General features: G+C 31.3%; 3 protein-coding genes across 4 annotated transcripts; 1 reads left to right on the plus strand and 2 right to left on the minus strand.

The window, feature by feature from the left end:
* Nucleotides 1-1,708: 1,708 nt before the first annotated feature.
* LOC101492118 (protein ROOT HAIR DEFECTIVE 3 homolog 2) lies at nucleotides 1,709-12,796 on the plus strand. The gene is made up of 22 exons (XM_004486386.4): nucleotides 1,709-2,001; nucleotides 2,351-2,417; nucleotides 2,558-2,660; nucleotides 3,040-3,110; nucleotides 3,858-3,921; nucleotides 4,002-4,067; nucleotides 4,157-4,204; nucleotides 4,295-4,357; nucleotides 4,450-4,506; nucleotides 4,709-4,867; nucleotides 4,977-5,045; nucleotides 5,130-5,221; nucleotides 5,609-5,687; nucleotides 6,748-6,913; nucleotides 7,939-8,063; nucleotides 9,188-9,450; nucleotides 10,222-10,318; nucleotides 10,433-10,603; nucleotides 10,683-10,787; nucleotides 11,652-11,746; nucleotides 11,861-11,957; nucleotides 12,318-12,796. Exons 1-22 carry the CDS (start codon nucleotides 1,848-1,850, stop codon nucleotides 12,603-12,605), a joined length of 2,499 nt encoding a protein of 832 aa, XP_004486443.1. The 5' UTR covers nucleotides 1,709-1,847; the 3' UTR covers nucleotides 12,606-12,796.
* Nucleotides 12,797-13,367: 571 nt separating this feature from the next.
* LOC101492459 (CBBY-like protein) lies at nucleotides 13,368-19,218 on the minus strand. Of its 2 annotated transcripts, none has more exons than XM_004486387.4 (12): nucleotides 18,829-19,218; nucleotides 18,646-18,695; nucleotides 18,448-18,511; nucleotides 17,959-18,007; nucleotides 17,755-17,823; nucleotides 17,142-17,203; nucleotides 15,498-15,578; nucleotides 14,909-15,063; nucleotides 14,720-14,804; nucleotides 14,059-14,202; nucleotides 13,783-13,903; nucleotides 13,368-13,704 (listed from the first exon to the last, which is right to left on the minus strand). In XM_004486387.4, the coding sequence occupies exons 1-11, from the start codon at nucleotides 19,101-19,103 to the stop codon at nucleotides 13,786-13,788; spliced, it is 1,152 nt and encodes a 383-aa protein (XP_004486444.1). In that variant the 5' UTR covers nucleotides 19,104-19,218; the 3' UTR covers nucleotides 13,368-13,704; nucleotides 13,783-13,785. The 2 variants fall into 2 exon arrangements, with proteins under 2 accessions (XP_004486444.1, XP_012569441.1); XM_012713987.3 differs by having other exon boundaries at nucleotides 13,368-13,685; nucleotides 18,829-19,216.
* A 2,702-nt stretch (nucleotides 19,219-21,920) lies between these two features.
* LOC101505049 (uncharacterized) lies at nucleotides 21,921-22,484 on the minus strand. Its single transcript, XM_004486505.1, has one exon. It carries the CDS (start codon nucleotides 22,482-22,484, stop codon nucleotides 21,921-21,923), a length of 564 nt encoding a protein of 187 aa, XP_004486562.1.
* Between the last annotated feature and the right edge of the window lie 1,262 nt (nucleotides 22,485-23,746).

The raw sequence follows: 23,746 nt of genomic DNA on the forward strand, positions 1-23,746 counted from the left end.
TTCATAATAGAAAATTTTTAAAATAAAAAATTCCAGAAATTTCGAAATAGAAATAGGAAAATTTTGAAATAAAAATAGGAAATTTCAAAATAGAAAATTTTCGAAATAAGAAATTTCATAAATTTAATTAATATTTATAATTTAAATACAATATTTTTTAAAAATAATATAATTATATTGAAACAAAATGTACATTACAAAAGTTTGAGTAAAATTTCAAATTTTTAAAATTTTAATCTTCTTCTAAAGTTTCAAAATATAAAATTACATTTCAAAAATTTAATTTTTGAAACTTTAAAAAAATCAATGTTTTAAAACTTTATATTTCAAAAATTTTATTAAAGATGAAAGCTTAGAAAATATTTTACAAATACAATAAATTTTATTTCAAATTGATTCAAACTTTCGAAAATAAACTCACTTTGTATTTCAAAAATTTTATAATCAAATCAAAATTTTGAAATTTTTCTAATAATTTTTGCTAAAGTTTCGAATAGACAAGTAAAAAAGAAAAAAAAAACTCAATTTTTTATAAATAGTAACAATGGTAAAATAGTATCTTTAGCTCTACTAAGAATGAAAAATAGAAAACTCATCTTTCAATTTTAAGTGAAAACATAGGGACAAAAAATTGCATTTAAGATACATAAAAAAAAAAAAAGAACATTTAAGCCTTATATACTACTCTAGACTCAATTATAAGTAAAAAAAAATTATTTTTTCTTGTTAGATAATCAAATATTAACTAATTTATCTACATTTAATTTATCTACATTTAATGTCATTATGTAACAAACATCACTAAATTAATTCATTAATGTTGTGAAGGGATAACCATCATAATCAACTAATTATTTGTTAAGTCTTTGACTTTTAGAAACATGCGATCATAAAAAGAAAGCATTATTTTTCTTTATGTATGAGTATTATGTTAATTTTTTATATATTTTTTAAAATAATTTATTAGCATAAATGTACGTTTTAATTCTTTATCTTATGCAAAATCAAATTTTTGTCTTTTATTTTTAAAATTAAATTTTTGATATTTATTTTATAATTTGTATTATTCCTCTCTATTTTTTTATGACGTGGCATGACTAAGTTGAATAAAATATAATTGAGTTCAATATTCTTATTTTTTTCTTATTTTATTACTAGTAAAGATATTTATCAAATTTTGTTGAATAAAAATTAATTAAATAAATTTTGATTAATGGTATATTTCTTCGTCCTCTAATATATATATTAAAAATAATATTATTAAAATATAAAATTTGACACAAAATGAAATATAAATAAAATATCATAATAATAAAAATTATTTTATTTTTTTTAAAATATCAAAATACTGTAATTATACGTTTTATTTTATGTTTCAATAATATTATTTGTTATTAACAGTTATCTTTTGTCTATTAAAATGAATAATAATAATAATTTTTTGACAATAATAATAATACTCGTTGTCATTAAAGATAGATAAATATAATTTTTTTTTGTAACTGGTCACTAAACTTAAAGTCTTCTCATGTTGTATAGAGACTATCTTTAGCTTAAATTTTTGTAATCAAAAGAAATAATAATAATAGTTGAAATTGAAATTAAAGTGAAAAAAAAAAGTAGGAGTTGGATTGATTGAATGTAAGTGGCACGTGTCATTATAAACCAGTCAAATAGAAGCCAACAAGGGAGACTCGTGCTATTTGTATTCTTGTGCGTGTTGCGGCAGTATCAAGTATTATAAGAGTCACACAACAATCAAAGTATCTATAGTTAGTTCCCCCAATATCAAAATCAAAATCAAATCAAATCCGAGATCCAAACTTCCCTGATCAATATTCATCATCATGGATACAATCGATCATTGCTCCGCCACGCAACTCATTGACGGTGACGGAGTTTTCAACGTCACCGGTCTCGATAATTTCATCAACACTTCAAATCTCGCCTCTTGTGGTCTTTCTTACGCCGTCGTTGCTATCATGGGACCTCAAAGTAGCGGTTAGTTTTTTTTCTTCTTACTTTTATTCAATTTAGTTTCAACTTCGGATTGAGCTTTCTTCAACTTAATTTTTTACTTCTTGCTTAATTATGAACGTGTTGAGCTTGGATCGATTAGTTTAGTTTTAGTTTCAGTGTTGGTGTTTGTGTTTGAATAGGGTTTAAGTTGGTGATTTAATTGATTAGAGAATTGTAGTTAGGTTTTTTATTTAATTGAAGTGACTTGTGATGAAAGCGAAGTTTATTGATTATGTAGGTTTAGTTGATTGTTAAGCAAGCGGAGTTGCTTTTTGTAATGGTTATGTGTTGTGTGATCTAATTGTGTGGTTTGATTTTGTTGCTTGAGCAGGGAAGAGCACTTTGATGAATCACCTTTTCCGCACTAGTTTCAGGGAGATGGATGCATTTAGGGGAAGGTTAGGTTTTTAAATGATTGAGCTACTATTGTTTGTAGAGACGAGATGGAAACTGAATGTTGTTTTTTTCTTCTCAATCATGTGCTACTTTTATGTTTTATTTTATGATAAATGATTAATTGGATATCATGTTGTTGCAGATCTCAAACCACCAAGGGAATTTGGATAGCTAAGTGTACTGGAATTGAGCCGTGCACAATTGCTATGGATTTAGAGGGTACTGATGGAAGGGAGAGGGGTGAGGTAATCAATTCTATACTCGATGTTTCTTCATACCCTGTTACAGATATTGTTTTATGTACGAATATCAAGAAGTTTGGTGTAGTAGTTTATCAGTTATTTTAGGTTGCCTTTGGGAGATATGATATGATTGACTTGATAGTATAAGAAAATACTATAATTTCTCGCCATATGTTTCGTATTGACACGTGATAGTGTTGCCATATTTTGTTAACTTATATATGTATGTTCTAGCTTCACTTTACTGTATTTGTCTGTTAGGCAGTTATGTGCACGGGGTACATATTTGATGTTATTGAGCTGTTCTATGTATTTGTTTCATGTACATTAAAGCTCACTCTATTCTTGTTTTTTTTTTTTTTTTTTTAAATATGTCTCTCAGGATGATACCGCTTTTGAGAAGCAGAGTGCTCTTTTTGCTTTGGCAGTATCGGATATCGTTCTCATAAATATGTAAGTTTTTTGTCTAGATTGTTGCTTTATAATTGATAGATTGAATGAAATTCCGGTGTGATCCTTAAATTCAGGCATCATGGTAAGTTATTAAGTTTGAAGCAACTTTACTTCCAAGTTCAAACAATTTTTACAGTCCTTACAAACTAGCTTGACATAAGTATAGGTGGAATCAAAGATCTCTCTCTAACTTGGTATATTTTAGGTCCTTTATATTCTTGCTTATAACTTACCTACTTGACACTTGGGATCATTTACATTGTATACAAGTGATTGTAGGATGAAATATAATGTAATATATTTCATAATGTGAGGTGTGAAAGTAGATGATATACATAATGACATTTTCCCTGTTTTTCTATAGCATTGTCCTTTTCAATCCTTTACTCACTTCCTTTATTTGGAGTCAAATTAGTAATCAGGATTAATAAGAAACTAGAAACTATAAAGAAGCTTTGATTCATGGGTTATGCAAGCTTTGGATGGATTTATACAGACAAACTTCATTCCATTTTGGACAGCCATTGAAACTTCATTTTAGGATATAACATATAGATTTTTCTACAGGTGCTGTTTATGCTAATTATGATGTACCATGTGGATTAAATTGTTTACTTGACTTTAATTCTAAATTGTTCTATTTATGCTATTAGATACATAATCCATGCACTTAATTGTGATCGGAGAAAAGTAAAAACAGCACACAAGAAACTGCAACTAAGTTTTGTCCTCTTATTTTATGGACAGGTGGTGTCATGATATTGGTCGTGAACAAGCAGCCAATAAACCTCTTTTAAAAACTGTTTTTCAGGTAGTTTGCAGCCATGAAGTCACCTCTGTCAGGTATTCTAAGTTTGAATTTTTACACTCTGACCTTTCTTTTATTTTTAGGTCATGATGCGTTTATTTAGTCCTCGGAAGACAACATTGCTTTTTGTTATACGTGATAAAACAAAGGTTTACACTTTATCCTTTCTTGTGAATGCATCCTTCTGTTCTATGCTTGTATTCAATGAATGGTTTATCATGTTTGTTGCTCTCTACAGACTCCGCTGGAAAATCTGGAGCCTATTCTAAGAGAAGATATTCAAAAGGTTTTTTTTTTCATTTAATTTCTTAGTTTTTTCATTTATTTGATTTTTTTTTATTTGTCATCATTTTTAATCATGATATGAATTCCTCAGATTTGGGATGCAGTTCCAAAACCTCAAGCGCTTGTACACACTCCTCTTAGTGAATTTTTCAATGTAAGAAGATCTATTTATCTCCTCTTTTCACATGCCTGTTTAACTCTTTATGTATGTATTATGGCATATGACTAATGGTTCTTCATTTGAAGGTGGAGGTTACTGCTTTGTCAAGCTATGAGGACAAAGAATACAAATTCAAAGAGGAGGTACCCTTTACCGATTAAAAAAACTCTAGAATGATTTCTAATTCCTATTGCTTCCAGACATGGTTCTCCTGATTGACAATTTTTCTGCTGTAAATTTCTTTGCAAATGATTGTTTGATTATTTTGCATTGAAACTTTTTCATTCCTAGATTCTATCTTATTTGGGCTACATTGTAGATTACATTATTGTACTTTTCATACAGGTTGCTCAATTACGACAACGTTTTTTCCATTCTATAGCACCTGGAGGTCTTGCTGGTGATCGGCGTGGTGTTGTGCCCGCATCTGCTTTTTCTATTAGTGCACAACACATATGGAAAGTCATACGAGAGAACAAGGATCTTGATCTCCCAGCTCACAAGGTTTCCAATATTCTCATTTTTAGATGAAACAGTGGTTTAGCTTCCCAATAATCTCATTTTCAGATGCAACAGTGGTGTGATTTTCTTATGGATTTGCATTTTATAACAGGTAATGGTTGCAACTGTGCGTTGTGAAGAGATTGCTTATGAAAAGCTTAGTGAACTACGTTCTGACAAGGTGCTAACCCATATCCCCTCTTCTTTAACCATCCAAGTTTCATTATTTTCAAAATTCGTCACCGTATGAATGAAATTGGCTTAGGGTTGGCTGGAGTTGGAGGAAGCTGTTGAATTAGGTCCAGTACAAGGCTTTGGGGAAAAGTGTAGCTCCATAATTGATACCTACCTTTCTCTGTAAGATCCAGATGCTTGTAGACTTATGTATTCAATCTCAAAATAAACCTGTGTTCAATAACTATTTGATCCATTGTTTAATTTCTGAGTTAAATCAAAATTTCCGTACTCCTTATAACTCCTGTGTATGTTTGAGTCATTGAAGTGTAATAATTATTGGGATTTTTTTTCCTTTTTTGATTATATAGTATATTTTCACTTTGAAAAATTTCTTTACCGCGTTTGGAGTTTTTGTAAGTTTTGCATCTGTTCAAAAGATATATGTTCAATTAGTAACACACTCCCAATAAAAGGTGAGAAAAACATATTGGTTGAATGAGTTACTTTAATCTGTATTTGTTCTTTCAATTTTTTTTTTCATCTAGTGATAATACATGCTTTCAACAGATATGACGAGGAGACAATCTTCTTTGATGAAGCTGTGAGAAATGCAAAACGGAAGCAGTTGGAATCAAATGCATTGGATGTAAGGCTGCCTGTTACCTTTTAAGGCTTTGTTTCTAATTATAGTTTTGGCTTATGATCCATTTGTGCTGAATTTTGATAAAGCATCCATGGACTGGACTGTTATAATAAACTCAAGACTTTTTATAAAATCTCACTAAGTCAAACAAGTACCTTCCTATTAAAAATTATTTTGGGTGGTAGAGAAGTGCAGAATTACAGCTGGGTGGAGAATAAGGCATATTTTAAAAACACAATGGAAGATAGAGCAAAAGAGGCTTAAAATTGCAACTACACTTCCAATCTCTACTGATCAGAAATGGGACTTCTTGGAAACAATGATTAGCAGAGTACCAAACAAAGGCTATGAACACAACACTGTCTCCAAATTTTGGGGGCAAGTGCATCCACTTGATAGTTGGGTCTTATAGTCTAGGAATAAAATGCACCGGCACCACCAATTTGAATAAGAAAATCCTGAAAACAACCTCTTGTTGCTTCTGTTCGTATCTTCAGCTCCTCCACCAGACCTGGAGATAAAAGATTATGGGGTGCTTAGGGTATACCATCGGAACAACTCTCTCAATTATAGTAAACATCAATTTCTATCAGCATCACAACCCATATGTCTAAATTCATGCTACCTTACACTGATTTTGTAACCCAACTTTCCAATAAGCTTAAGTTTAGAGTGAATGAGCACAAATATATATTATTGATAATACATCAAACGTTTATAGTAAATGAGTACAAATATATATCATCCACAATGCAGCAATATTCTGCTCAACATGCACTTGGTTTGTTTGATTATTGATCCCGAAAATATAACAAAAGACCACCTAGGACTGCATTGAAATATTGGCAAGGAATTTTGAAGGGAGAGTGTGTACATGAAGGGCCTGATCCTCTTTTTGTTTTAAAGGAAAAATGCTTTTTTAAAAAGGTTTTTTTTTTCTCGGACTAAAAATAATGACCTAAGAAATGCCCTAGAAAGTGTATCCTAGATTTCCTTTTTTTGAGCATAAACAAAGTAGCCCTATGTTCATATGATTCCTTGTTTTTTGTCTTCATCTTTTCAGCTAGTATACCCTACTTATACAACAATGCTAGGGCATCTACGCTCTAAAGCTTTTGACGATTTCAAGACTAAGCTGGATCAATCACTAAACAACGGAGAAGGGTTTGCTTCATCTGTTCGCATGTGGAGTCAGTCTATTATGCTTGAGTTTGATAAAGGATTTGATGGTAATAATCAGATAAGATTCTTCTTCATAATAACATATTCATTGTCACACATAACTGCATATCTCATAATTAATAAACAATTAGGGCGCCCATGCTTGCTTGATTCTCCATTTGCTTTTTAAATTTACATTTGGTGTTATTTGGTCATTCCTGACTGACTTTATCATTTTATTTTATTTTACATATTTTCCACTTCAGACTTTGGTATCAACTTTGGTATCACAGTGGGTTTGCCAAAATCACGTGGCAAACCCACGTGATTCCAAAGTTAGCCTTATATGGGAAGTGGGTATTAAAGTGAAGAACATTGGTATCAATCACTACTCTTTTGTAGGATTAGATCCAGTATTGCAAATGATTACATGTTCAAAACTTCCAAGTTATGCTGTGTCTGGAAGAAAAATACAGAGTTTATTGGATATAGTACATGAGACTTTCTGTCGATTCTAGGAATTTAAAGGTTAATTATATGGAAAAGATCAATGGAATAATAAAGATTGCTTCTGAAAATGCACAACTCTATGATACTATTGAATTATCAATTATTTAAGTGAGACTGAGCATTTTTACAGATTCTGTATTGATGTCAAATATGCTCACTAGACTATTGATCCCCAAAAAGATTCAAGTGCATATTTGACATTTGACAAAGATTCTGTATAATGCGCTATAAAATTCATTATTTAATCTTGAAGCAGAATCTTTAAGAATTTATATATCTTCAATTTCATAGATGTAGAAAGTCTGGCTCTTGATTTGCTTTTGTAGGTGCTCTCATATATATTTCTTTCATGGTCATATAAATAAAAGAAAAGAAAGAACATTACTTCCGCATCTTTAGATCAGTCTGCCTTCATCTCAAAATGCATCTTATAAGTTGTTCTTTCTGATTATGTTTCTGTAAGCTTGCTTTAAAGGACCATATTGTCTCTTGCACTGAGTTACTTGAAATGAAGTTGCTAATTTGTCTCAGTTATCATGTAAATTGTTGTATTACATAAATGCTCATTATTTGCATATTCCAGATGCTGGTGTAAGGCAGGCTAATTGGGGTTCTTCAAAAGTGCGAGATAAGCTTCGTCGTGATATTGAGTCACATGCTTTATCTGTGTGCAGTGCGAAATTATCGGAGATAACAACTAATTTTGAGGTAATATTGTTTCACTACAATCAGCATCAAAGCATTTTTTCACTAGGTGGGTCGGGTACATGAATCAAACAATGACATGATGACTTGTTATGAATTAAGTTCACAGATTGACCATTTAGCTTTAAATTTATCTTAGGTTCTGTTTGGTAAAAATAAGGTATATGCTAGCTCTGAAAAGCCTGTTGATTGAAATTAAAGTTTTTGGTAAAATAAAATATTGAACTAACTGAAAAATATAAAATGACTATGAAAGGACTCGTATATTTAACTTTTTACATAATTCTATTTGTATCACGTATGTGTATGATGTATACGTCTGTTACTTTTTTAATTCACTCTCATTTTTAAATATATTTATATTTATTAAATGAAACAAGAATGACACATTTTTAATTTCTGCTATGAATTTTTATCATTATAAATATTACTATCAATTTTATTTTATAAATGAAAAATAAGAGAAGCTTTTCATAAAAATAAAAATAAACAAAAGATGCTAAACATGAGCTATCATTCTTTTATCTTTCATAACAGACTAACCGAAGGAGGAATGAGAATGTGTAGGAGTTTATCGTTATTTTAAAAATTTGATTTCATTTAGAAAGGATAAAGAACAAAATAATGAGGGTAAAAATAAGAAAAAGATAGAAAGGAAAGGCTATAAACTTACGCGCTTCTTCAACGAGCACCTCAAAAACAGCTATAGGCAGTGAAATAAGCTTTTTTACCAAACACATTTATTTTGATCAAACAAGCTTATAAGCTAGTTCTTGACATTATTAAACAATCAAACAAGCTTATAAGCTAGTTCTTGACATTATTAAACAGAGTCTTAGTGGTTTGACCTTTTGTATTTCTTGATCTCCTCTACCTCTAACAATTGGAGTACTCTCTATTTAGCAACCTTCCTTACATATGCTTCTATGAGTTTTTTCTACATGTCTAAATCACCTAAAACAAGACTAGCATATTTTCTACAGTGGGAGCTATTCCAACTTTCTAATAATTGTTTTCCTAATACTATATTGTTGGCACTATGCCAGATTAATAGGTTGAGCAGAGTAATGTGTTATTAGTACCTGCAATATCTTTGTCAACCACTAAATTATTAGTATCTTCTGCAGAAACATCTGGCCAAGGCATTGGCCGAGCCTGTGGAGTCTCTCTTTGAAGCAGGAGGAAAGGACACCTGGCTTTCAATAAGAAAACTTCTTAAACGTGAAACTGAAACTGCCATAGCAGACTTTGCAGCTTGTGTTGCTGGTTTTGAGCTGGAAGAAGAAACTGTTGAAAAAATGCAACAAAGTTTAAGAGACTATGCTAGAACGTTGGTGGAAAGTAAAGCAAGAGAAGAAGCTGCAAAGGTCCTGATTCGCATGAAAGATAGGTAATGATGTTGGAAAAGATAAGTATAGTCATTTATTTGGTCAAAATGTGGTAGAATCGAACAATTAACAGAGGAAAGATCAGAATATGTAACAGATTATGATTACAACAGCGTAAACATATCTATTACTCAACAATTCTAATATGATCCAAAGGTCGGTGCCTTGGTCGTGCTATAATGGGCACTACATCTAAGGGTATATTCAAGAGACCCTGGCCCTCTCTAATTAAAATCCCAAATGTGCCTTACTTGTATTATAAACTTTGATTGATTTATAAAGTTTTGGATATCAGGAGTTCTAATGATGGTCCACTATCTTTATATCGACCGATGTCTTTTGTTAGGATAGATTGCTGGAAGCACAAGTTTCTATAGGTTTTTATCATGGGACAAAGTTGTTTTGGTCTATTAATATGTTCAGCAAAGCATTTCTTTGTTAGGCTTGCACAGAGACAGGAATTTTGCTTTTAAACTTGTTAAAAGCAGTAGAAAAACACACAAGAAAACGTTTGTGGAAACATTAAAAAGACCTTGCTTTAAACGAAATAATGGTTTTACTAAGAATTTGGTATCTGAAAGAGATAAATGTAGTTATTCACTCCATTTGTTGTTATTGTTGTTATTTAGTTCCATTTGTTTGTTTTGGAGGGTGTCCTTTATTGTATTTGTACCTTGTCTGTTATGATGAAAGAAATTGAACTATTCCAGGTGGATGGATGTTACTCATTTCTGATTTAGTTGTGACTTACCCGTTTCCGTAATAATTTGCAGGTTCTCTACGGTGTTTAATCATGACAGTGATTCACTCCCTAGGGTTTGGACTGGCAATGAAGATATCAGAGCTATTACAAGGGATGCTCGCTCTGCGGTAATTGATACTTAGTTCAATGATAATCTTTCAACTTGCTCATACTTGAAGAAATTATATTGGAAGCAACACTTTTTTAATCACCATGTAAAATATCTTTTGCCGTGTAAACAGTCCCTAAAGCTTCTATCGGATATGGCTGCTATACGGTTGGATGAGAAGCCAGATCGTGTTGAAAGAATACTTCAATTGTCTCTCATAGACAAAACAAGTGCTGCAACATCTTCTCAGTATACAGATAGAGAAGTTTCTGTGGATCCACTGGCTTCAAGCACGTGGGAGGAGGTACAATATTGTGTGTGATATTTGTGCTTGTGCTGATGTTTCTGTCCAAAAGAAAAGTGAGAATCTATATAAAATGCAGGTTTCTCCGGGAGATATACTTATCTCTCCAGTGCAATGCAAGTCTTTGTGGAGACAATTCCAAGGTGAAACTGAGTATACAATTACACAGGCAATTGCAGCTCAGGTAAAATCATTTGACTGCGTTCTTACGTCTGGTCTACTTTTTCCACTTTCCCTTTAACAATTGAATCTATCTGCAGTTTTAGCCAATTTATCTGCAGGTAGAGATATAAAGCCATATATATGCTTTAGCTTAACGGCATAACCATATCCCAGTGATATTGGTTATTGGAGTTCCATCTATAATTTGATGTTATATTGTTTCATTATGATTAGAAAGTTATCCAATGCTTTCAGAATCCAGAAAACCTTGTAGTTTTCTAAAGCCCAAATGAATACGAATTTGCATCTATAAGAAACAGAAATTCAATACATGTAACGTTCAATGTGAATGCACATGTAAGCCTAATAACCCATGCAATCTTGCATACTAGATTAACAAATATCTTCTGTCGAACTTGCAAATTTTAGAGTTTTTTATTTGAATGGTTTAACTAGTCGAATATCTAAATTTGAGGTTGAACTGTGATTGGATTGTGTTTTTGAACCAGATACGTAGTAGATGCATAGTCTAACTATAACTAGTTAAAATGGCCAATCTGGTTTGGTATTTAAAACATTGGTCTTAAGGCTTTGATTCTTCTGCATCCTTTGCTGTTATTTCCTGGTTTGGTTGCGCATCACCTAGTCCATTTTCATGATAAAACCAGTTTTGTTGGAGCATTTCTTGCTGGTAGTAATATGAGAATTGTGTATGCTACTAGATTCTGGCTTCTTTTGCTGCTCATTAGCCTTTTCTTTTGCTTTCTGTTTTAGTTAGCTAAACATTTTATGAAAATGCATGTTTGTCCTTTCTCTTTGCCTTGGAACTAATTTGGTTCTATGCATACTAACAAAGGTGCTATTTACTTTTTTGTTCTGGATTCAGGAGGCCTACAAGCGGAACAACAATTGGTTACCTCCTGCATGGACAATAATGGCAATGGCCATATTTGGCTTTAATGAATTTATGATGCTCCTAAAGTAAATATTACTTTCTAAAATCTTGAACGTTGAATTTAGTTATTTTCGTTTGTGTTTTTTATCGGACCCTTTTTTCCATCAGTTTTATAACTTCATCTGTTGACTCTGAAACAGAAACCCTCTCCTCATATTGGGTATATTTGTTGCCTATCTAATCGGGAAAGCCATTTGGATACAATTAGACATAGCTGGAGAGTTTCGACATGGCACTGTGAGTCGAGTGGACTTTTTTTCTTCACTTTTACTGCACTTGGATGCTCAAAATTCCTTTTGATGGTTTTTCTGTCCAAGTTTATTGACTTGTTATCATGCACGTTCACACTTTACACACATACTCACTGTTAGAGGCACATAATTGTCGTGTGGTTTATTCTAAAAAATCAAATGCAAAAAATTATGCTATTAACTAAATAAAAGTATGGTAAGCAGGATTTACTAGTTCAAAGATTCTTATCTGCTTTGTTGGTAGTTAATTGTTAAGTAAGGGATGTTTCAATAATGTCAGCTACCAACATGACCAGCATTATCTGACTTTTTTTTCCCTTTCTATTTCTGCGTATTTTGTTTATAGCTGCCTGGGATACTGTCTGTTTCGTCGAAGGTTTTCCCTGCCGTTATGAACCTTCTTAAACGGTTAGCTGAAGAAGCTCAGGGGAATCCAACACCTGAAGGAAGAGAACCACATCGTTCAGATTCTCAGATATTCAGAAATGAGGTACAAAAACCTGACTCAGTATCAAGCTCGATCTCCAATTCGGCTCTATCTAGTGTTGGCTCATCTGAGGGTGACAATGAATACTCAACCACAAACTCTTCTCAGAGACGAAGAACAAACGTTCCTGAAGCTGAATTGTCATGATAATTTAGTTCAAGGTCGGCATCGGAATATAACGTGCACCTGTTCGATGCTTTGAGAGATCAGTTTTGTATTTTACAGCTTTGTTTTACTTATCTTATTACTGTAACGTGTAAATTATCTGATACTATGATGAACCCCAATTTGGGTTCTGTTCTGATCATCATATCTTCACTGTTATACATGAAACTGAATGATCGCCTCCCCTGAATTTATTTTCATCATAGCACGGATTAAAATATTTCTTCACCGATCTCAATCACTTGACCGATTCCTTACCAAAGATTTATTTCACTAAAAAATTATTAATATTGAGAAGCAACCAATTGAAAATCACAAGTGAAGGGTAGTTAGAGTTGTCAATTTCACAAGTTCATTAATTATTGATTTAATTCACATTTTGGAGAGGTAAAAAATTTAAAAATTTCATAGTTTAAAAGACTTCTAAAAAAAAAAATTCAAAACTAAAAAGTCTTTAAAATTGTGAGTTTAAGTGGGGATCTATAGGTCTACTATTTTAAAAAAAAAAAGATCGATAAGAAATTTTTTTTAGTTCGAATTGATTTTTCAAGAAAAATTATATATAATAAATCATTTTATATTTAACTTATTTTTTAATTAAAATTAATTTTATAAAATTATTTCATTATTTTGTCAAACTATTAATAACACATCATGCTCCACTGAAGGCGCCTCGTTCAAGTGTTAAATTGAGAGAAACATAATCATCATCTATTTCAGTTTTGTTCAGACAGCATCATCACATCAGACAATAAAATTAAAATTATATTTACCCAGCAACTGCTGTTATAGCTTCTTCGCAGACAAAATGACTAGCATGAATGGTCTTTTCTTATGCTGTTGAAAGACTACAGATATCACATGCGTTACTATTGTGCCTCAAGAATCAACACGAAATGGTAGAAAAATCGTACCAGCAAACATTGCTCTGAAGACACCTAGTTAAACTCCCTCTCTAGAGGCCCATTCCTTTTGTTTGGCAGCATAAAGCTTCAAATCCAGAGCAAAGTGGATATTTTGCACTTATTGCAAATTTTTGGGCAAGGCTATTGATACAAAACTCTAGCACAAGTAAGGGATACTATTCAGCAACATCACAAAGTTTGATTCATACAAACGAGCATGTTAAACAATTGGAATTGCAGCTTAAGAAAATTACCATTCAATCCTCTGGTTGTTTCTTCTTGCATAGATTGCGTAATTTTGCAATGGTCAGATCTGCACCTCCAAACCCATCCATTGTGGCCATTGCTAATGGAAACTCAGCTCTAGATGTCAAACTGCATGAAACAATTAAAAATAAGAAACAGTTAAACCATTTAAAAAACAAAACAATCAGAATTCTATTGATATTATTATTAAGGAACTTCCAATGATATCTGCAACAGATATCCATACATGTTTATTAATTGAACTTCTATGAACAAGCAATCACCTGCTCCGTAGAACAACACATGGCATGCCAGCCCGTTCAGCTCCAGCTACTCCAGATTGGCTTCCTGCAACAAGGACACAGTTGCTGATAGGTATCCCTGCACATTCGGCTCCCGCATGTAGTGCAGCCACAATCTTATCTAGACTGGACAGATGATTTAACAAATTAAACGATATTTGACTATAACACTGGTATTTTAGAATAGCCATGAGTTGATAGAGAAAGCTAATTAATATGCCTATGCAAATAAATCAGTTTTAAGGAAAAACACTTTTTAACTGATTCAAAATTCTTAATTAAATTTAAAATCAATTATGTAAGAGAAGTGAAACATGGAAAATTTATAAAAGCTGATAGAGCCCAATGGTTACATAAATCTGAAGGAACACTTCCTATCCAATGCCTCTAAAAAATTCTTAAAGATTTTCGGTTCCTCGGTCTTATTTATTTGGTTTGGCTAGTCGCCTAGTCCAAGATCAGCTGAAGCTGTCACCAATAATTTTGGGCATTATCACTTTGTACAACGCAGTGAGCCATAATTCAGCAAACTTAAAGGAATGAATTATTACCTTAACTAACAGTACACACAAAAAACAATAATGAAAAAGAGGACCATGAAATCTTATTTTTGTGAAAAATAAGTCAAGAGAAATGAACGAACCTTTCGGATAAGCTGGTATCAATCTCAACACTCAACTTTAACATGGATGCTACCTCCTTTGCTAATCTTTGTCTCTCAGCAGAAGCTAGAAAAAAAATGGTAGAAATATAAAGCACCACAGCAAACAACAACGTAAATTATATGCATGCATGAAGTACACAGACATTGAAAAACTAAAGAAGTATATACCTGCTCTTGTGGCTTCCTTGGCAAGCTCTTCATCCAAACCAGAAGCAATCACCTTTCCTGAGATGAGTTGGCCATATAAACTTTGATCAGCCTCCTTAATCCCCACAATACTCACCTTTTTTATTCGATCATTGCCAAGCTTTTCCATTACACTCCTAAAAGTTTTGGTAAACACAAGGCAAAATGAAGGAAATATCAGTGTGCTCACAAACGTGGATGTTAAACAAGGACAGAACAAAAATCAAAATAGTGGATTGTGAACCTCAGATCCCCTAAAAGAATATCTGTTATATGGAATTTGAACTCATAAACCATGCAAGTTCACTTAACCTAGTGCGGTCATCAAATAAGGTGACCATGAGGTAAACAAGGCATGGAAAGGTTTACTATTTATGTGTCCATGGGGTGTAAGCTCAGTGGTTAGACCACCTGAAGACCAAACAATCCTCTTACAAGCTAGAGTGTACATATGATGTGTTCTAAGTTTTTGCTAAATAAAAGATACCCAAGCACCCCCATCCCCTTCACCATAATATTGTCCTAGTTCGTACTTAGTATATTATAAAGTTTCAAAACTAAATAGAAGTACCTCGCAATATTATCACCACTTTTACTGTAGGCTGTTAATATTACCACCGGAATTCCTTCATTGTATGCATCATCAATAAACCTGTTAATGGAGATGTTACTCTATGTTGAGGAATTAGAACAGATAAAAGTTCCACAATCATCCAAGTTTCAAAATTTGTATGTATCCGAGAAACATACGGATTTATTTACGAGATTTAATACAAGCAATTGGAGCATAGTTCAATATTAAGAAGAAATGAAGACAAGGAAGCATTGTAAAATGGGATTTCCATAACCGGAAACCCTTCTGAAAATGAATAGAAGACCAACTAACAATTCTAAATCTCATCAAGAAGAAACAGGGAAAATAAATATAGAATTACACATTCATGGTTTTGCACATGTAGCTTTACTTTGCTGAGGCTGATCATCGATTCTGTAGCAAACCAAAAAGCACCAAATAAAATCCTACGAAAAAAATCTATACAAAACTATCCTTACGCCTGAGCCAAGAAAAAATCTCTCAACTAACAAATGAACTGTCACTACATATAAATTGTGAAATAAACTCCAGCAAAATGACTAATTGACTCAGAAAATAACCACATGCAAAGAATATGTTTGTATGAGTTGAAATACTAGAAAAATCTGATATTATTCACTGATTAATGTGAGGTAACAGTACATACATGCATATATACAGTGTGAATTTAAAGAGTCCTTGCAATTTAGAGTTGAAAAGGATATAACCGTAATATCTATTCTAACTATGGAAACTGCCATATCAAAGAATAAAAGGGAAGTAGGAAAGAGTCATGGATATGTAATCAACATTCCCCTAGGTGGAGCATATACACCATCTGCACTCTCTTGCTATAAGTATGCAATCCTAGGACTACACTAGGATTTTGAAAAAATGCCTACTAGTTGATCCTTGGGACTCATAGAAGAACCCTTGATGTATAGAATAAAAGGAAAGAGTAGAGACATATAGATACACAACATACATAATTGAAGAACCCTTAAAATTTAGGGATTAAAAATTATAACACTGATATCCACTCTAACTGTGGAAACTACCATATCAAAGAAAAAAAGGAAAGGAGGAAACAGTGTGGAAATATCAATTACAATCAGCGGTGCCATAATGTGCATATTGCTATTTGCTCCCCTCACTTTGGCTAAAAAATATAGCTCCTTTAAAAGATGGATCCCCATAAATAAAGGACAACTTGGTGCTGTAAAGTTCCTACTATGGCAGGGTCCCTGGAAGGGCCAGATTTATTGTTGATATATTATATGTAGTTTACCTTGTATTTGCAAGACACTTATTCTGCAACTCAATCCTGTGACCTCTAGTCACCTTACAAGGTAACATTTGAATATGAATATTTCTCATTAAGAATGATAAGGGCTGGACAAATATTTATATACATGTGAGCTGTAAACTAAATAGGAATGTGATCCTATCATAATCCTAAAAGATACTAACAAATCTTAATATAATCAATATCAATATCTCAACACAACTAGGAGATCACGAGTTCAACAACTAGGAGGTAATGGGTTTGAGTTGTAGATTCATATTAAATGACACAAAACAAATAAAAAACATCTCATACACAATCATATTCAATGAATGACAGATAGGTAAATAACTCACTGTTCAACACCAGGCCGTAAAGGTAGACTTTTTGATGTCACAAACTCTTCCAAAGCCTTTTCCTGCCAATATGTGACGAAGAGCTAAATAGGATGCTTTACAAGTTATTGTCATCTTATTCTCAAGCTATCGTATCTTCAACACATAAAAACCAATTAACCATTTGGTGAAGGGTTATAGGTTATTGGGATATCAAATCTAATTCCTCAAGGCTTCAATATCAAGTCGTAATTAACCACTTCAATAACTCATGATATCATTTTAGTTAATGAAGAGTCGGTGTAAAATTCAAAGAGAGTAGAAAAGGCAATCTTATCCAGGGAATTAACAACCTAAAGAAGAGTATTAAACTATAATAATGGAGATATCCATTTCTTAAAATAAATGAAGAGGATCTCTACTCTTACTAGGGGATATGTTATGGTCTTCTTAAAGTTGAGTATTAAACTAGAGAACCATAACGGATCTTTCGTTGTAAAGAGAAGTTCAGTCTTAGTCAAAGCACATTAATTAAGTACATGTAATATTCTTCCCAGACCTCAGACACCAAGGTAAAATCACATTAATAATTCGAAGTATACAATTCATCCAGATCAAGTGTAAGTGCGTTAACCTTTTTCTGTAAAACACTTTTTGTGAAGAGTCCCTTCTCATTTGTAGGTAATGACGAAGGCCACCCAATCTGTAAGTTAGAGTCAATGACAGCAGAACATGGCGTAAGTCATGTTTGCAAAGAAGAAAACAGCCAAAAGAAAAGAAAAAAAACCAATAAACCTGCTTTCTCCCCTATACTACAGACAAAAGATGAACAACTTACTCGATTAAAATACAAGAATACCATCTTTTCCTCATCCCCAGCGCTTCTTCTGAAAATTTATTAGAAAATGGTTTACTAGCAAGTGAAGCAACGCATGTATTCATTTATATAAATTTCCAGCAATCATTGATTCAAAATTGAAGATGTTTCAATATTCAATTACCTTATCGAGATTCTAGATTCTTTGCAGTCAGGAAAAGCAAGAAGACAAGAGATTTCAACTGTTAGTTGAAGATCAGACAACTTGTATTTTGAGATATTTTAAAGCTGATTTGGTAAAACTATAATGAGTTGTCTAATCTTCATCTTAATGAGATCCGAGACTAGGTGATTGCATAAAATCCAAATCCTTACCAAACAAGGCATCAATGAAATTCAATGCATTGATTTACATTAACTCGTGAAATCTAAGTGTGTCATCACCTTCTCTATTAAAACACATGCATAAACAAGAGAACAATGTAACAAATAACCAAAATTAAAAAACACCTTAAAAGATCTGTATAGATAGGTTCGTTCCAGTTCGCACAATCAAGTCCAAGTTTCTCAAATGCTGCGAACACAACATCAAAATCGAAAACGACATAGCATTACACACCATGAACACAGAATAACACACACACAGGTTCATAGAATATGGAATTATGAATGAGCATTGAGCAGTGAGCACAGTATAATCGTTCATACCTTTATTGAAGGCTAGGCGATTTCCTACACGGTAAGCATCAACAAGAACCCTAGATAATCAACAAATACAAACAATTATTAATAAACGCAAAATTCAAACGAAACAAGATGCGATTGCGATTACTGTGGAGCATAGTGAAACGAGATTGATCGAATGAAGAAGATAAGTGGAAAAAAATTCACCCGTCGACTTCGAGAAGAACGGCGAAGTCTTCAGAAGGGCTGTGGAAGTCGTCGGTGGATGAAGCGGAGAAAACGGCGGTGGTGTGGCGCGGAGATTTGCCGGGAAAATCGAAAGGGGAAAGTTGATTGGAAACGGTTACGTTTGTTGCGATGGGAAAGTAGCACGTGTTTTTATAGCTGAATGTGCGAGGAATGCGAATACGTTGTAGATATATACGTGGAGAAAGAATTGAACATGAACCTGCCACTGAATGAGTTGTTGTTGTTGTTGCCATGGTAACCCAGTAACCGCTACAAAGCAACTTAGCTAGCTACTAGCTATAATTCTCTACTAAGTCTGGTATTTTTCAATGTCATATTATAGACTCGTGAGTATTCACTCATTTTGACATATTTTAGTATTCATTCATTTTTACACAAACAATCCAAAAAAAATTGTCATAAAATTAAAGTAGCTTCCATATATTTTATTCTAGCAGTTACCTTCAGTTTAACTTGATATAAAAAACGCGTTGAGCAATCAGGAGTGTAAATGTGTAATTAAAATTCTGTTGTTGGAGTTAATTGAAGGACCGTTATTGGCACTTCTCCTTTCTGTTTACTACCGTATGCAGTCAAAAAGACAAGTAGTCAACTGTATTGGTGGTTATTTTTTAATTTTTATTTTATTTTTATAAATTTTTATATGCTATCCATTTAACTTTAGAGATTAATTGTTCGATTTAGGTACAACTACAATAGACCACGATTTTTTTTAAGATTGTTATATTCTTAAATTTGAATATGAACCTCAGACTTTTTTTTGTTAACTCGAAAAAATTCAAATCATCTTATTTAATCAATTTTGTTGCTATATAAGTAAAAGTATAATATTGTTGGAAAAATTAAACACTTTTTTAAATTTATTAGATATTTTAAAATATAATGAAAAAAAATTTCCATTTGTATCACCTCGGCAAAAATAAATATGTTATAATTGTGTAATTTTAGTAGATGACTCAAATTTTTTTTTTTTTAATTTTAACACTGCTTCATTTTCAAGACACAATTTGAATCCAACACTTTTAATTAAATCTAAAGATATTTGAATTGTCTCATTCAAGCATTATTAATAGAGATGATAATAGGTTAAACCGAGATAAACTTTACAATGTCTGAGTTTAATTTGTCAAAAAATTAAAGGACTAATTTTGATATGTGATCTACGGTAAACTTTTTTTTATCTAAGTTTAACTTTTATGCAAGTCTGATATGACCTAGCCTACTAAAAGTCAATATCATAGACTCATTAATATCTTCAAATAAGTAATGAAACATATTTCTCAATAGACTAATGATTAAAGTCAAAATAATATACTAACGATCTAATAAATCAATAAAATTAAGTATATCTTTTTAAATTTAAGATAACATTTTAAAGAATTTAACTTTATATGATATCATATTTCAATTTTATATTATAATAATACATTTAAATATGTTAAAAATTAATATGATTAAATTAGTGAAAGGTCAACAAACTTATAATTTAATATAAATTTCAAAATTTTATATATAATAAAAATATAATTTATATTTTTTTTAAATAAATCAAGTCAGTTGGTCTGTTAGACTATTTTGTTACTCTTGTTTTTTTATAGCTAAATAGACTTCCAAAAAAATCTTAATCTTGTTTATTTCAAAAATCTAATATACCAAAAATCTAATACAACTTGGTATGACAAAGGTAAGGACGTATGACATATTCCCACCTCTGTTACATTGATAATACTTTATTATCTCGTTATATACATTTTTATATCCTCAATCATACATACAAAACATACATCAGAGTTTAATAATAGCAAATTTTTATTAGAAGATTTGTTGAGTGCACAAAGTGGATTCTCTTCAACTACATCAATTTCTAATTGTATCATTTAGTTCTTTCTATAAAAAATTATATTAAAAATTATCATTTGAATTATGGTTCCTGAAAAATCCGTTTTTAAAATCATGTTTCTAATATAGAGTCTTTAATACGATTATATTTTATGTTAAAGAACAAACATAAATCATCAATAAAGAACCATAATATTAATAAAAATCGTCTAATTCTCACATGTATGTTAACATAAAGTCTTAACATAGAGTCTTTATAATATAGGAACCTAATAAAGAACAAACCTAACATAGACCCTTGATGTTGATATGATTCACGAACCAAGATACATGTTACCAAGAACACAATTTAAGTAGTAATAAGTTGCTTCTTGTCTCCACTTACGAAAACATAGTAATTTGTAGCTTATATATCTTATTTTAGAATTTGAGTTAAATGTAATTCAACTCTTACAAAACTGACCTATAAGATAAAAATTGTTTTCACTTATATACATATATATTTTTTGATCGTATCTCATATAAAACTTGTAACATTTTCTTCTTTGATCAACCCTCTTGATAGAACAAAATTGAATATTGTGCTCACACAAATCTTGTGGGAGGCACAATATCAATATACATCTAAAATGCAAAATACATAACAGTTGCAAAACAGTTTTAACGTGGCAATCACATAACACACAATAAGAGTAGTCTGAAAAAAAATTACATTCTTCCAAAATACAATTAACATGGGTGGGATCTCATCTTTTGAAACACCACTTTCTAATCCAAATTAAAAATTAGTGATTAAGAAATGTAAAGATTTCCCATATTATATTTTACTAAAAGAATGTAATATACCGATTTAGTCTAGTTTTTTTTTTTATATATATATGAACAAACGTTTGTAATTATTTAGATTTTCTTAATCCATCAAACTATATTCACACGACACCAATTTAGTCCAGTGATAATAAGGATTTAAATTTTGTGCAGCAGCAGACATGGGAATAAATAAAAGAAGATAAAAAATGAATAGAATTCTCAATAATGGTAAATATTAATAGCAATTAGGACATTATATATAATGAACTCCCACCGCCACCAGAAAAATTACAATGAAATAAGATAATATTCAAAGAAGAATAATTTAGGCAAATTACATTGTAATATTAATAATAAATTTAGTCAATTGAATTCGAATAACAACCTTGCATTAATTAACTTTATGTTCTACGGGCTCTCTCTTTATCTTCAATGGCTTTCATTAAATCCAAACAATTTCCACCAAGATCATAAACTGCTTGAGCATCGGCGGCAATAGGAAAAGTAATGTTACTTTCGGTAAAAGCATCTTTACAAGCGGAATAGTAAGAAATAACCGCGCTAAATTTGAACCTTGCTTCCCCAACATTGCGTTTGGATACCAAATCAACCGATTCGGTTATGGCATCGACAATGTTGCTAAATTGATCCTTACAAGTATTGAGTGCATCGGAAACGTCTTTGTTGTTACTGGATTGAAAGATTAAAGTTGCAATGTTAGTGGCGGTTTGAATGACTTGTGTTTGTGCTGCTTGGATCTCAACCTCAAGAGCTTTGTACATGTTGAATTTTTGAGTTTTAGTTGCTTCGGGTAATATTGTTTTGTAACATACTACTGGGTTTGTTGTTGGTTTGCACATGTTCCAAATACGTGCTTCGGTGGTGCGAGCAGCGTAACTGGTGGGTGCAAATAGCAAAGAGACTGTTACAATTAGGAGAACAGCATGGGTTTTGGTGAAATCCATTGTTGTTCTTTTTTTTGTCTCTCCTAATTCTTCTCGATTGGGAAAAGAGAAGGAAAAGGAGAGAGGTGGGGTGGGGTTGGAAATGGAGACATGTGAAGGGGTATTTGAACTTTCAAATGTGCGGATTTTTAGATGTTTATACCTAAGAATAGGATTTTGGTCTTAATTTTAGAATTATTTTGTGGTTGTGTTGAGGATGTTATTTTGACTTTGACAACTAATACGATGTGTATTTTGTTTAGGTTCATTTTCTTACTTGGTTTCCTTTTATTGGAATTTGACTATATATATATTTAGCCATAAGAAAAAAAACTCCGAAAATTGAGGTTGCACTTGCACTACTTGAAAATTCCAAATTAACACATGCCACGTGTAAAAGAAATGGTAACCACGCTAATCCATGCAAACTATATATACTACAAAGAATCCTGTGGTAATAAATTAAAATATTTTGGTATATTTAGTTTTTAAATAAATAAATTAACAATTATTTTTATAAATAAAAAATTTATTTATCAATTTTTGTATTTAAAAAATATTATTTCATAAAAAAAATATTATTTTATTATTTATATGTATTATATTGTTTTTTATATTTTATTTGTAAAAAATATCTAATATCTACTGTTATGAGTAATAAAATAAAATAAAAAATATTTTTTGTTGATATTTTTTATAAATAATATTTCGTTATTATAATCTTTTACATGATAGAAAATATTTATAAAAAAATTTATTTACCTACATTAATTTAAAAATCAAATATATTGATATACATTAAATTGATACATATACCGTATAATTTATTTATTTATATATACATGTACAAAATCAAAAATCAACATGTAGCAATATAATTAGTCTTTAAATTAATGATTAAATGAATTCTTATTCAATAATAATAATTTAATATTATTTAAAAAGTATAATAATTAAATGGGTCATGCTAATAAGTGTCATAAGAATCCTTATCAAGCAATCAAAAAATAAATTGAGTGAACTTTTTTATATTTTACAATTTTATAGTATGAATACTACAACCTCTAATATTTTTTATAAATCCATAACTTATAGTCTGTGCATATATTTAAAAATGAAAAAAGTAATAAAAAATATCCATCACTTCTCACCATAAGATAACCCAACCGAACATAAAAACAATTACTGACTTAAGTTTAGTATTTAGGCCCATTGCTTATAGTTTGGGCTTATATCAGCTAATGATAATTTTGGTTTATGTTTGGGCTCTACTAGTTGGTCAG

The sequence above is a fragment of the Cicer arietinum genome, chromosome 1 (assembly GCF_000331145.2).
Source record: "Cicer arietinum cultivar CDC Frontier isolate Library 1 chromosome 1, Cicar.CDCFrontier_v2.0, whole genome shotgun sequence".
Taxonomy (NCBI): domain Eukaryota; kingdom Viridiplantae; phylum Streptophyta; class Magnoliopsida; order Fabales; family Fabaceae; genus Cicer; species Cicer arietinum.

Coding starts and splice junctions, on each gene's coding strand:
- LOC101492118 (XM_004486386.4), top strand. CDS start 1,848: ATGGATACAATCGATCATTGCTCCGCCACGCAACTCATTGACGGTGAC. Junction 8,064..9,187: donor AGATAACAACTAATTTTGAG/GTAATATTGTTT, acceptor TATCTTCTGCAG/AAACATCTGGCCAAGGCATT. Junction 9,451..10,221: donor CTGATTCGCATGAAAGATAG/GTAATGATGTTG, acceptor AATAATTTGCAG/GTTCTCTACGGTGTTTAATC.
- LOC101492459 (XM_004486387.4), bottom strand. CDS start 19,103: ATGGCAACAACAACAACAACTCATTCAGTGGCAGGTTCATGTTCAATT. Junction 18,008..18,447: donor ATCTATACAGATCTTTTAAG/GTGTTTTTTAAT, acceptor ATAAATTTTCAG/AAGAAGCGCTGGGGATGAGG. Junction 15,579..17,141: donor TTACGGCCTGGTGTTGAACA/GTGAGTTATTTA, acceptor CTCCATTAACAG/GTTTATTGATGATGCATACA.
- LOC101505049 (XM_004486505.1), bottom strand. CDS start 22,484: ATGGATTTCACCAAAACCCATGCTGTTCTCCTAATTGTAACAGTCTCT.